At 32.4% G+C, this 13027-nt stretch overlaps 1 protein-coding gene across 5 annotated transcripts in view; it reads right to left on the reverse strand.

Annotated features, from left to right (window-relative positions):
- The window catches only part of SNTG1 (syntrophin gamma 1), an 814835-nt gene that overhangs the window by 176968 nt on the left and 624840 nt on the right, over positions 1–13027 (reverse strand). For all 5 annotated transcript variants that reach the window (XM_072804669.1, XM_072804667.1, XM_072804668.1 and 2 more), the window contains 2 exons: positions 11876–11958; positions 7155–7285 (listed from right to left, as the gene is read on the reverse strand). In XM_072804669.1, the coding sequence (XP_072660770.1) occupies positions 7155–7285; positions 11876–11958 (214 nt within the window). The remainder of the gene's footprint in view (positions 1–7154; positions 7286–11875; positions 11959–13027) is intronic.

Below are 13027 nucleotides of genomic sequence, written 5' to 3' on the forward strand. Positions count from 1 at the left end.
CATTATATATATTGCAGATTCACTCACTTATCCAGCAGTCATCTTACTTATCTTACACAACTAAGTTTAACAAATAAGTTTATTCCTTATTCATTTTTTCAAATTCCCATATATACTCAAGTTCTATCCTTCTCTGGTACCAGAAAATGTTAAAATGTAATTGTTAGGCTTGTATATCTTAAGGAAGCTATGGCACTTTCTCCCTTAACCCCACAGTACCACTGTATAAGAACAAGAATTAGGGACACCTGGGTGGCTCAGTGGTTGAGCATCTATCTTTGCTCAGGTTGTGATCCTGGGGTTCTGGGATCAAGTCCCACATTACACTCTCCCACAGGGAGCCTGCTTTTCCCTCTGCCTATGTCTCTGCCTTTCTGTGTCTCTCATGAGTAAATAAATAAAATCTTAAAACAAAAAGGAACAAACGTTAGAGGGGGTAATGGAGAAGACATGATTGCCAGTTGATCCTCAAGCTAGACCCGGCTATTGCAGGATCCTCATCACCTGCTCTGTCCTCAGAATGTACATTCTGCCTACCATTTCCACAGTGAGAGCTGTTCCAAGGACATCACCTTGAAAGAATAAGGTGCTCTTGAAACCATCTGGATGGTATACATAACTGAACCTAATTAAAGCTTCTTCTTTTTTGTTTTTTTTTTTAAGATCTTATTTGTGACCCTGAGAACATGATCTGAGCTGAAATCAAGAGTCAGATGCTTAATCAACTGAGCCACCAAGGCACCCCTGTCAATATTCTTCTTATAACCAACTATTTATCAATTTAATTCACTCCAAAAATTATCGTACCCTGTCACTCCAAAATTAATGGGTTTCTGAGTCCTTTCAGTATTTCTTTTCTGTAGTTGATACAATCAACTACTTTCTTCACCTTAAACCCTGCTTACAATAGATTCCGTTTTTATAGGATTATAGTCAGTCTTTCTCCCCCACCTACTTACTCCTTTTCTATTTCATACTATCACCTGTTTTACTTCCTCCTGGGATCCCCCAAACTATACATTTCTAAAAAGTCCCATTCTTCAATGAGCAACAATGAATTGAGTGTTTCTTATGAGTTAGATTCATATTTGTCTCCATCATTAGAATTCATTTTACAATATTCTCCATTTCTCACAATCACCATCCTTCTTGCTCTCTGTTCAGGTATTAAACTTCATCCACAGGTGCCAAAAAAAAAAAAAAAAAAAAAACAATTCATATGTCCTCACCTCAGGAGAAAAAGGCTGAGCACTCTTGGAAAGGCACTAGGGATTCTGCTGTCATTGGAATTTTCTAAAAGTAATAGTGCAAATCAGTAGATTTTATTTCAACACTACTGATTTTCATACTGTTTGAAAAGCATGCAGTAGGTGATACCACTACTCAATTATACATATAACGTTTTAATATTCATTTTTCATATAGGGAAAATTAAGCTTAGCAATTAAAAAATAGCCAAAATTCCCAGAATCTCTACTCCCATTCTAATAACCTAACACTTCAATGCTCTGCAATATTATGACACTTCAGAATTGAAATTCGATATATATTTCTAAATCAAGGTCATTATCATAGATGAACATAAACTTCTATCACTGAAAAAAATATTGTGATGTTTAAATTCATACCTACACAATAGTATATGACAATAACACATCTTTGTTGCAATTAAATATGAGAGGTAATTTATCACTAAAATTAAAATTACAGGCCTTGTGAAAACCAACCAAAGAATAACATCCTAGGTTTTGAAACCAACATAAGTAATTTCCTATATTTGCCATCATGGGCCAGTAATTTATCCGTTTATTTATTTATTTATTTCTCCTCACTGATGCAACTGCCTCTGTCCTTTAAGCTCTTTCAGGGAAAGAACCAAACACAACACCTCCTACTTACAGACATTAAATCAATATTTATTGAGTGAATGAATGAACAATAAATTAGCTCTTGAATCTGAATTGCTGTGCAATCCACTCTGAATAGTGCTATGTTTATAACTGCTTATTACTGTAATATTTATTGAGTGTAATTAATTCAATTGCTAAAAGCTGTTGATGTATTGCTGTGCCATAAAAATAAAAATGTGGGGAGTCATCTGGACTCATGCAAACAATTTCTTTTCTCTCATAAATTGTTTTAACTAAGTGATTCTACATCATCTGCCTGTGTAATTTTTTTTAAGTAAAAAGAAAACAAATATATGCATTTAAAAATATGTTGTTAATAAAATTATTAAGAGAGTTCTGAAAGTGGAAGAAAATAAAACCAAAAGAAAGAAAGAAAAACAGGAAGATTAAATGTGGGATATATATGAAGAGTTATATGAAAATAACATAATTTCTTGAGGAATTTAAAATACATATATAATTATTATCATATCAGAAATATGTCCAAAGATAGAAAGGAATAAAAGAATTAAAGCATTCTGAGTTTCTAGCATTTTCTGAAAAGACAACATTAGTAAATTGTATTAAATTGTATGATGCTATCATCTGAGTGTTTATCTCCCCGCTGCCCTCACCCCCAAAATTTATATATTGAAATCTTAATGACCAACATGAGAGCAATAATAGGTGGAAATTTTGGGAGATGCTTAAATCATGAAAGTGGAGCTTTCATGATTGGGATTAGTGTATTATAAAAGAGATTTAGAGAAATCCTTAGCCTTTCCACTTTATATGGACATAGAAGATGACTGATATGAATAAGGAAGATCACTTTCATCAGAGAACTCTACCATCATAGTATCTTAATCTTGGACTTCCAGCATCCAGAACTATAAGAAATAAATTTCTGTTGTTTATAAATGACCCATTTTGTTATCGCAGTCTGAATGGACTTAGTCTCAGTCTTTCCTTAGTCTTAGGACTTATGGACTTATGGACTAAGACATATGGTATAATGTTTAGGTAATAACTAGAACAAACAAAAAAGTATAAACTTAAATATATATATTATATATATGTATATAAAAGGAAATAAAAACAATAATTTTTAATTATTGTCAAAAACACCTTAACAAATTAAAGGAAATAAAATACAAAAATACAAAAAAACAATGTTTTGAGATATAGAACTTTAGCTTGAATGTAAATAAAATTCTCAAATCTCAATAGTAAAAATAAACAAAAAAACAAAAAATAAGTTAATTATAATATAATAAAAAAAATTTCACCAAAAAGGATTTTGTGTGACAAAGAAGCACATGAAAAGATGTTTAATATCATTAGGATACACAAATTCAGGTCAATAATATATTGCTAAATACCTATCAGAATGTAGACTAAAAAGACAGCAATGACACCAAATACTGCCAAAGATGTAGAGAAACTGGATCACTCATACAATGCTGGTTGGAATGTAGAATTGTACAACCACTCTAAAAAACAGTATACCTGTTTCTTACAAAAGTAAATATGTCATTAGCATACAACTCAACAATTGAGCTCTTGAGCATTTAACCAAAAAAATGAAAGAGTATATTCATGTAAAAACATACATAAATTTTCATAGCATCTTAATTTAAAATAGTCCCGAACTGGAACAACCTAGATATCCTTCAAGGGGTGAATATTTTTAATGTGGTATACCCGTACCATGGAATGCTATTAGAAATTTAAAAACAATGGACAATTGAAAAATGCAACTACTTGGAAGAATTATTAGAGAATTATGCTGAGTAAGAAAATTCAATCCAAAAAAAAAAAAAAAAAAAAGAAAATTCAATCCATTAAGGTTACATAATGTAAGATTTCATTTATATAGTATTCTTAAAATGACATAATAATAGAGATGAAGAAAAAATTAATAAATTGTCAGAGGTCAGGGACATACATGCTGGAGGGGAAGGATATTGGAATGGTTATAGAAGGGCAACTGGAAGGTTCTTATGGTTTTCATGAAACTGTTCTTGCTTGTGATTGTGATGGTGGATAAAAGACTGTGAATACGAGAAAAAATTCTATACAACTATACACTCACACATTCACACATATGAAATCTGAATGAGTGGTGAAATCCACTCTTATCTATTTCCTGAATGTGGTATGGTACTATAGTTTTGTAAGAAGTTACCATTTGGGAAATGGATAAGGGGTAATCAGAATCTTTATATTATTTCTTACAATTGCATGTGAAAATACAATTATCTCAAGATAAAATATTTAATTGTAAAAAACAAAAACCTAAAGTGTTGAATAGAAAAAAATACTAAGATGATAGATATAATCCCAAGTATAATAGTAATTACAAGTACTAGACTAAATAATCCAAGTGGAAGATTAAGATTAAGTTATTTTGGATGTAAAAAGAGAAATAAAAGAAAAATAGATTTAGCTCAGAGAAGACACATTTTTAGAGTAAGACTAATAAAAGTTGAAAGACATGGATAAAAGAATATATAATGTAAATATTAGCTAATAGATATTTGGTGTAATTCTCAAAAGCAAGAAACAATTTCAGAGATATAGAACATTTCATAATGATAAGTAGGTTATACATAAAAAAGTCATAAATCTATAAATTTATTTATATCCAATAATATAAAATTAAATGTATACAGCAAATATTGACACACCACAAGGAGAAACACACAAAGTCACTATCATAGTAGGAGACTGAAAAGCACCTTTCTCAATATCTCATACAATAAACAAAAATACCAATAATGATACAGAGGTTTAGAATACTTAATGAACAAATATAATCTAGTTGAAATATGTATGATACCTCACTAAAGAAAATGACAATACTCTTAAATGCATATGGAACATTTGGAACTATTCATACACTGGATGAAATTAAGTCTCAACAAGTATCAAAGGCTTGAAATTATTTTGCATGAAATTATACTAGAAAGCAACAACAAAAGAGACAATTAGAAAAATCCCAAAATATTTTTGAAATTCTGCAATATACTTTTAGATAGTCCTTGAGTCAAAGAAGTAATTATAACAAAAATTAGAAAATATAATTAAATAAATACTTTTTAAAAACCTCATGAATATCAATTTTTGTGGACTTCCAATTCTGGCTAAGAAAGAGTAGTCCAATTCCTCTCAAATGCTCCCCAAGGCAACTAATGAACCTTGGACATAATCCAACAACAGGTATAGATAACGCTTGAAAGTAAAAAAACAAGGCTAATTGCCTAGAGATTTTTGGACTTGAGGAATGACAAGGTAGTAAGTCTTATGGGTTTACTTATTGCCTTCCATACATCCTAGACACTGTGCTCTAGAAGTCTGCAACTCAGAATCACTAACAGCAAGACAAAAAAAGGGGGGGGTTCCAAGAAATGTTGTTCTCCCTAATGGACTAGGAAATAAGTCGACTAACCACATTCAATCTTTTTTGGAAACTTGTACTTATCCAATCAAGCATCAATGGAACCACTATCCCCTTCCCCGAGGGTTCAGCCAGGTCAAGCAGGGGAATAATCTTTCACACATCCTCTGATTCCCTTGTCTAGTGGTGTTCAAGGGGCCAAGCAGGAAGCTGATCCTCCATCCCCCACCTAGAAGCAGGCAGTATTCCCTTTCCCCTTGGGGTAATGGCAGTAAAGTCTAGTGGGAAGCTTAACCCCCAATTCTCACCCTGCAGCAATTAAACTGAGTGAGGTGGTATGAGATGGACTTAGTCAGTACTCTGCCTCTCCTCCCATGCTAACCACCATGGCTTAGCAGGAAGCTTTACCTCCACTCCCACCTGTCATCACCAAGGTGAAGTGAGGTGATGGGAGGTGGAAATCCTTGCTCTTAGCTTTCCCTCCATCTCCTCTTCCCTGACAGCAGGATCTCACTATGGAGAGCTGAGCTTCTACCACATTCTGGACATGACAGAACTGAAAAACATATCAACAAAATAAATAAAATCATGCTAAATGGGCTCAGCAACAGAATGGAAACAAGAAAAGATAAAATCTGAGAACTTGAAGATAGATCAATAGAATTTACTCAGTCTTATAGCAGAAGGAAAACTGAAAAACACAAGTATAAATTTTCAGGGATATGTGCAAGAATAATATAAGAGCTAACATTGTATTAACAAAGTGACAGAAGGAGAGAAAAACGAAAATCATAATACCACCTGATAGGGTGCTTGATATATGTAGAAGAAATTAAGATAATTATACTTAAAAAGTAAGGGAGGATTAAGGAATCTAAATGAAAGTAATGTTTCTATACTTCATTTAGTGATAAAACATCAATACCAGCAGTGTGATAAGATATGTATGTATATTGTAGTGTCTTGAGCAGCCACTCAGAAAACTATATCAAATGATATACTCAAACACTATGTAAATAAATCAAGATATAATCCTGAATTTCTGGGTATAGCTAAAGCAGACTTTGTTGGAAATGCAGTTCTGACTACACATATTAGCAAAGGATGTCTGAAAAATCAATGATCAAACCAAAAGTTGGCAAAATATGGCCTACAGACCACATCTCACCTGACATGTTTTTATAAATAAAGTTTTATTAGAACACAGCTATATTCATTCATTTACATATTGTCTATGGCCATTTTCATGAAACAAAGGCAGAATAATTCAATAATTGTGACAGAGACAATAGGCTCACAAAGCCTAAAATATTTACAATACCACTTGTTACAGAGAAGTTTTAGGATACTTAGAATATCAATCTCAAGGAACTATAAGAACAAAAAGTCAAGCCAAAGAATTTAAGAATGAAAACAATCAAGAATAAAGCAGAAATTCATAATTTATAAAACATACACATAATGAAGAGCTTCAGGACATCGCTAATGATTCACACTTATTTAAAAAGATAATATGAGAATATTACCAAGTACATGAAAATAAAGTTTGCTATTTAAATAAACTGTATAATTTCCTTGAGAAAAAGCAACTTACTAAAACTAAGATAAGAGGTAAAAGTAATCACAATAAAACTGTATCTACTAAAGACACTGAATGTATTATAGCAAATTAGTACAGTCAGGGCTTTAACTTAAGGTTTGTGTCATCAGATTCATAAATGTTTTACTGTGTTATACTATTTTTTCATAGTTCTTCTTTCTACTATTAGAAATATGCTGAGAATAAAAAGCATATTATGTTCAAAATTTGGTTGCAGGCCTCTGTGCAATGTACAGAAAATCAGACCCTATTAGCATGAACTCACCGACTCAAATCCGTCCCAGGAACATACTGAGAGAAACGTGAATGAAGCAGCGGGATCAGCCTAAGGTCACACCATCGCTTTTCCCATCTCAAGCCTGGAGATGTTGGCCATGAAGAACATGACAATGTGTCCTGAAAAGAATACAAACAAATCAATATTCTTTTTTTCAGTTCTGTGTTTTGAGTTCCTTTGTCACAAATACTTTTCATTTGGGGGATCATTTTTTTCCCCAAAATAATCAAAAGACATTTATAGACTGCCTCAAAAAGGGATCCATATTCATTGCCACAAAATTCTATAGGAAAGTAAGGAGGGAACCATTAAGATTAAGAATGGTAGAGAAAGCATATGAAAAAAAATGGAGTGGGGAGAAGGGAGAAAAAAATAGAACAATAACAGAACTGAATTCATTCAGGAACAGGAAATATGGGGCAAGCTGTAACTGTAATGAAGTAGTAAGTGACAAATATAAAAATAAGTTGTAGTTCTTTCCATCAGCCAACATTTTCTGAGTATCTGCTAAGCACTAAACAATATTATACAAGTGCTTGTGATTTATCTGTTACTGGTAAATATTTTTGAATAGAATGTATATTCTTATAAAACATTTTTAAAAAACTTTTTAAGGAAATCTGTGTCCATTGTTTTAACTTTATGTTTATATAACGTTTGTATTTTCTTACATTGTTTTAAAGTCATGTTAAATCAACCAGTGCTGGTTTAAAATTACATGTATTTTAACTTTCATTAGAAGTTTGGGTCTTTTTCCTTAAATTTAGAAGAGACAAAAAAAAAAAAAAAAGAAGAGACAGATTTGAATAAAATTTGGGCTTTTCACACTTGATGATGATTCACACTTCTTTCATTATTTCAGCTTTACCTAAATATCTCTTCCTGGCAGTAGTACATGTAAAAATGTTTTATTTAAGTTTCCAGGGATTGTAAGGGGCCAAGTCACAATTTGATTTCTTTATATTCTATAGATTTTATAATTTTTGAGTGATGATGTTAGAAGGAGATCCTATTTTAGTCTAGATGTTGAAACTCCATTAGTCTCAATATTATTATTAACATTTTCTATTTTTAAGGATTTTAAGTAATTTCTATACCAAACATGGGACCTGAACCCACAGCCTTGAAATCAAGAATCACATGCTTTACCGACTGAGCCAGGTAGCATCCCTAACATTTTCTTTAAGGTATTAATTTCTTCAAAATTGCTTAGGGGAAAAAACTTCCATTATTTTCACTAAAAGTTGAGTGCTCTTTGGCATTATTATGTTAACTGGTACCAACTGTGCTAATAAAAATCTACTAAATCCTTCCAGTTGTTGAGAATACCAGGCAGAGTAGGAAGGCAGGAGCAGACTTGCTAAGACCATCTAGTGAGGGGCCCCTACTGGTGATTGGTCTCCAAGACACCTAGCTTTTGATGCAACAAGGATGCCTTTCATGCTTATCTGGTGATTGCAAAGGCGCAGACATAGGTTTCATATTAATTTTTCTTCTAGCCTTAATATCACATGTTATAGATGGTCAACACAATGAAATGGCATCAATTAGGTGACAGTACCACAGGGTAAAGAATCAGAATCAGACCATCTGTGTTAAAAAATGTCAATTTCCCAACTGACTAGTCCTTTAACCTAGGGACAATTTAAACTCTCTGCTCTTTATTATGCTCATGTCCAAAGATAAGGCTTGTCACAAGGCTTCCTCTCACAAAAGAAAAACCTAAAACTTTTTTAGGTGCAGTAAATGATTGCTTCCCCACCTTTTCTGCATGAGGGTACTTAAAAAACAACAATCCTGAGTGATGCACTAGGGTAAACAAACTAAGTTTCTATGACCAGAACAGACTGGAGCAAGTTCAAGTGTCGTGGATGCCACTAAGCTGCCCTATAACTATTAAGCACACATCAGTGTATGTCTAGAACCAACTCAAAGGGCCCCAGTACACATGGTTCTCTCCTGAGAAATTTTACAGTAAATAATTGGTTCAAGTCAGCCAGCCTGCAAATGTCAGTGTCAGGCAGATTCACTCAGATCTACATATTTTTTTAAAGATTTTATTTATTTATTCATGAAAGACTAAGGCAGAGAGAGGCAGAGACATAAGCAGAGGGAGAAGCGGGCTCCCCGTGGCGAACCCAATGTGGGACTCAATTCCAGGACCCCAGGATCACACGCTGAGCTGAAAGCAGATGCTCATCCACTGAGCCACCCAGGCGTACCCAGACCTACATCTTTATGATTCTAGGACCATATCTATCATAGCACAACATTTACCATTCACAATCAGATGTGAAACTATGCAAAGAATAATTCAGGTTTTTATCCTGATTATTTCACCATTTAAAATATTTTTAATATACTTTATTTCAATTTATACATCTTTGTTCTTATTCTCTAAAATCGTGATAAGTATCATGCATTACTCTGCACTTAATACCTTCAGAATTCGTCAAAATAATGTTCAATCTTAAAGCTAAAAATGAAAATAAAAATCCCTCTTGAAAATGGAAAGACATAAATCCTATAAGGGAAATTTACAATTGTTTTTAAAAAAATTTATATTAGAGGGATTTACTTGGAACAGTCATGTTGTAGAATCACTCAGTAATTTTATTGCTTAATTATATCTTTCTAAAGGAGAACATGATAATAAGCAACAACATAGAAGCATGGTTTATGAAATTAAATCCACGGATATTTTAGTATGTCAACCAGATGAGTTAAAAAGCCAGACTGATTCTTAGCCATAGCCCTTCCATGCTCACTTCTCTACTTCTCATTATTATAGAGGAGTCTACAGGTAATAGACAAGAATTAGAATAAAACAGCTTCCCACTCTGAAGTAAAAGAGCTCTTCCTTCCTGTCTGAGGAACAGAGCTGAGATGGGAACTTTTGAGTCAATGATATGTGAAGGGAAAGTTCTTAGGAAAAACCTGTGAGGACTGAGGGAAGCAATGGATGAGACAGGTAACAACCTTGCCAGAGATGTGGGCTCTTGAAGTCCTCAATTTGTTGGCTACAGCCATACCCTGGGAGGGTGTAGTGATTCCAGATTCTCAGGCCCAGGCTCTAAGAAAGTCAGCAGTGAATGGAGTGGGTTGGGGAGAAGAGCTTTCACAGCAGCTGGGGGTAGTTGCTCCAGCCCAGTAAAGGGCCTGGTAGGACATGGAAAGCATCAAGAGCATCTAGGTTGTAAGGAAAGAAGGTGAGCGGTTTCTGAAGTAATAGGTAAAGATTTGGTTGGAGATTGTAAAAAGTCTGTAAAATAGAATTAGAATTAGAATTAGAATTAGAATTAGAATTAGAATTAGAATTAGAATTGCTAATGGCAACATAGAATGTATATATTCATTGATTCATTAGGATATTTAAGCCACTCCAATCTTGCCATCTTCTGATGATCAGTGTTTTAAATATTATCTATAATGTGACAATTATTTCTTTGGGAACAAAAATAAAAAAGATCAGATGAAGTACACCAGGAGGTGCTTGGTGTATGCAGGCAGAGATAACCTTTGGTCTTGCCAAGGATTCCTCTTTGGGAACAAATAAATAATAATATTTAAAAGAATGTAGGTACTTAAGGCACACAGGTAAAGAATAGAACTGGTGCAGTGAGGTACAATGAAGGCTGGAGATACTCAAAAGGAGTACTTTAAGTAAAATGACACAATTAGGTCAAGAATTTCAAATGAAAGATGAATTTTACAAGTTAGAAGCTATATATGTTTTATATCTTAAGACGTGGAATAGAAAAATAAAATTCTACTTAACTGTACTCTTCTTCTTTGTGATCCCAGGGGAAATTTGTTAGACTCGCATATAACCTGAGAGAACTGTTTTGTCTTTAGCATGTGTGAGTGTTTTAGAGGATGAAATATAAGGAGTTTCAAGCATATTTATAAACAGAAATCCAAGAAACAAAAACTTGTTTACTCAAAATTTCAAGTGGAAAAGAAACTTTAACATTTTATTAAATGTTTAAAAAAACAAGCATGCCAATTTTATCAATGATTAAATATATGTATAGTTTAACATTTGTGACATTTTAACATGATATTAGATTATTCTCACTTTGTGGGTGAGATTGTTTTCTGGTATGCCTGCAGATTGTTAAGAAATCCTACCAAATGGAATATTAGATACCTACTTCCAGCTAAATGATTTCAAAAGAAAAATGACAAAAATCATGTCAAATCACATAAAGCATGAAGTTAAATACACTATGCACTATTATAAGGTGATTATATGATATTATGTGTGATCTCACAAAGTCGCTATAGCTTAACATAAGGCCTAATGCAGACCTATAAGGATAAAAATGACATTAAAAAATAACTGACCTATGTATTTTTTCCTTCCTGGCTCATTTTAACTACTAACTCTTAAAGGATGAAGCAAAATAAATAAATAAATAAATAAATAAATAAATACACACATACACACATACAAAAAAATAAAAACAAACAAACAAAAAGGATGAAGCAAACAAGTATTTCAACTGTATCAGAGCAATGAGATTTATTAGCAGTTTTTGCAGACTATGAATATACATCTATATGCACATATATATTATATGATCATACATATTATACGTGTGTATATATATACATATATATATATATACACACATATATATACTTTACTCTTCTGCTTTCTTTGTGTTATGTCCTTATTAATCTGAACCATGCTTTGATCATCTTACTGTATTGTTGGGATGATAGTTGAGATGCAAGCCACTGTCACAAAGAGGTGAGGAGGTGCCACTGCTCTGGTCACTTGGAGCACCTGCAAGGAAAAATATCACAACACCCGAAAGGTTAGAACACCCAAATATTCTAGTTGATGCATTCTACATTATATATTTCCATATACTCAGTAATGTCAAGAAAATCAGGTAGTAAAATAAATTATTATTTCACTTATATCAAAGCCAGAGTTTTGCCAAATAAGGTAAGTGAGACCCCGAAAGAGACTCATGTATTTATCTTTGATTTCAGAAATATTGCAAGGCTTTATTATTAAAACATATAACCTTATAAAATTATTATTTCATTTCATTATCCAAAGTGACCTACACTTATGATCCATAATTATAACGGTGCAGGATTTGGGTTGTCTACATAATTCTATTTATCATTATGTTTCAACCTACCAGCAAGTTATATTTTTAGATACCATAATTTTCCATGATGCAAAATAAGTTTGCATGGGATCTTTCTTTATAAATGCTCTTGGTATATGTTATAATTGGAAGTACCCTCACTGATGCTATCTAAATTGGTGAAACAAACTAAAAAACTTCATATCAGATTCTCATGAGAAGCCTACTAATATCTTTCTCTAAATATGAGTAATGTATGTCTTAAACCGAGATTTCACAATTCAGAAATTTTTACAGTTAAGATTAGAATACATTTTTAAAATTTTTGATTGTTTTTTTGGGAAAACATTGTATATATTGAAGGTGTTAATGTTGACAAATATGCACTATTAATATAATTGACTCCCATTTTTTACTTGAAATATTATACTTATATTCAAACATCAGAGGTCATAAGTAACACTCCTAATATTAATGTGTTGAAAAAAAAAAACAAATAATTTTGTTCTTTATTATCACTTTAAAGTTCCATAGCTTTCCTGTCTCTAAGAAGGGGATTGCAGGTCTCTCTACCAAACTAGCATGAATACAGTTTTTCCACTTTTTAAATCTTAACAATTTCATACTTTGTTTTAGCTAATTTTTATTTTGATATTTATCTGCATTGTATCTTATGAGACAACATTTTAATGGATAAACACATTACTTAAATTTTTTTTTATTTAAAATTTATATCCACTTTTAACAGAATGA

Source organism: Canis lupus, chromosome 28 (genome assembly GCF_048164855.1).
Source record: "Canis lupus baileyi chromosome 28, mCanLup2.hap1, whole genome shotgun sequence".
Taxonomy (NCBI): domain Eukaryota; kingdom Metazoa; phylum Chordata; class Mammalia; order Carnivora; family Canidae; genus Canis; species Canis lupus.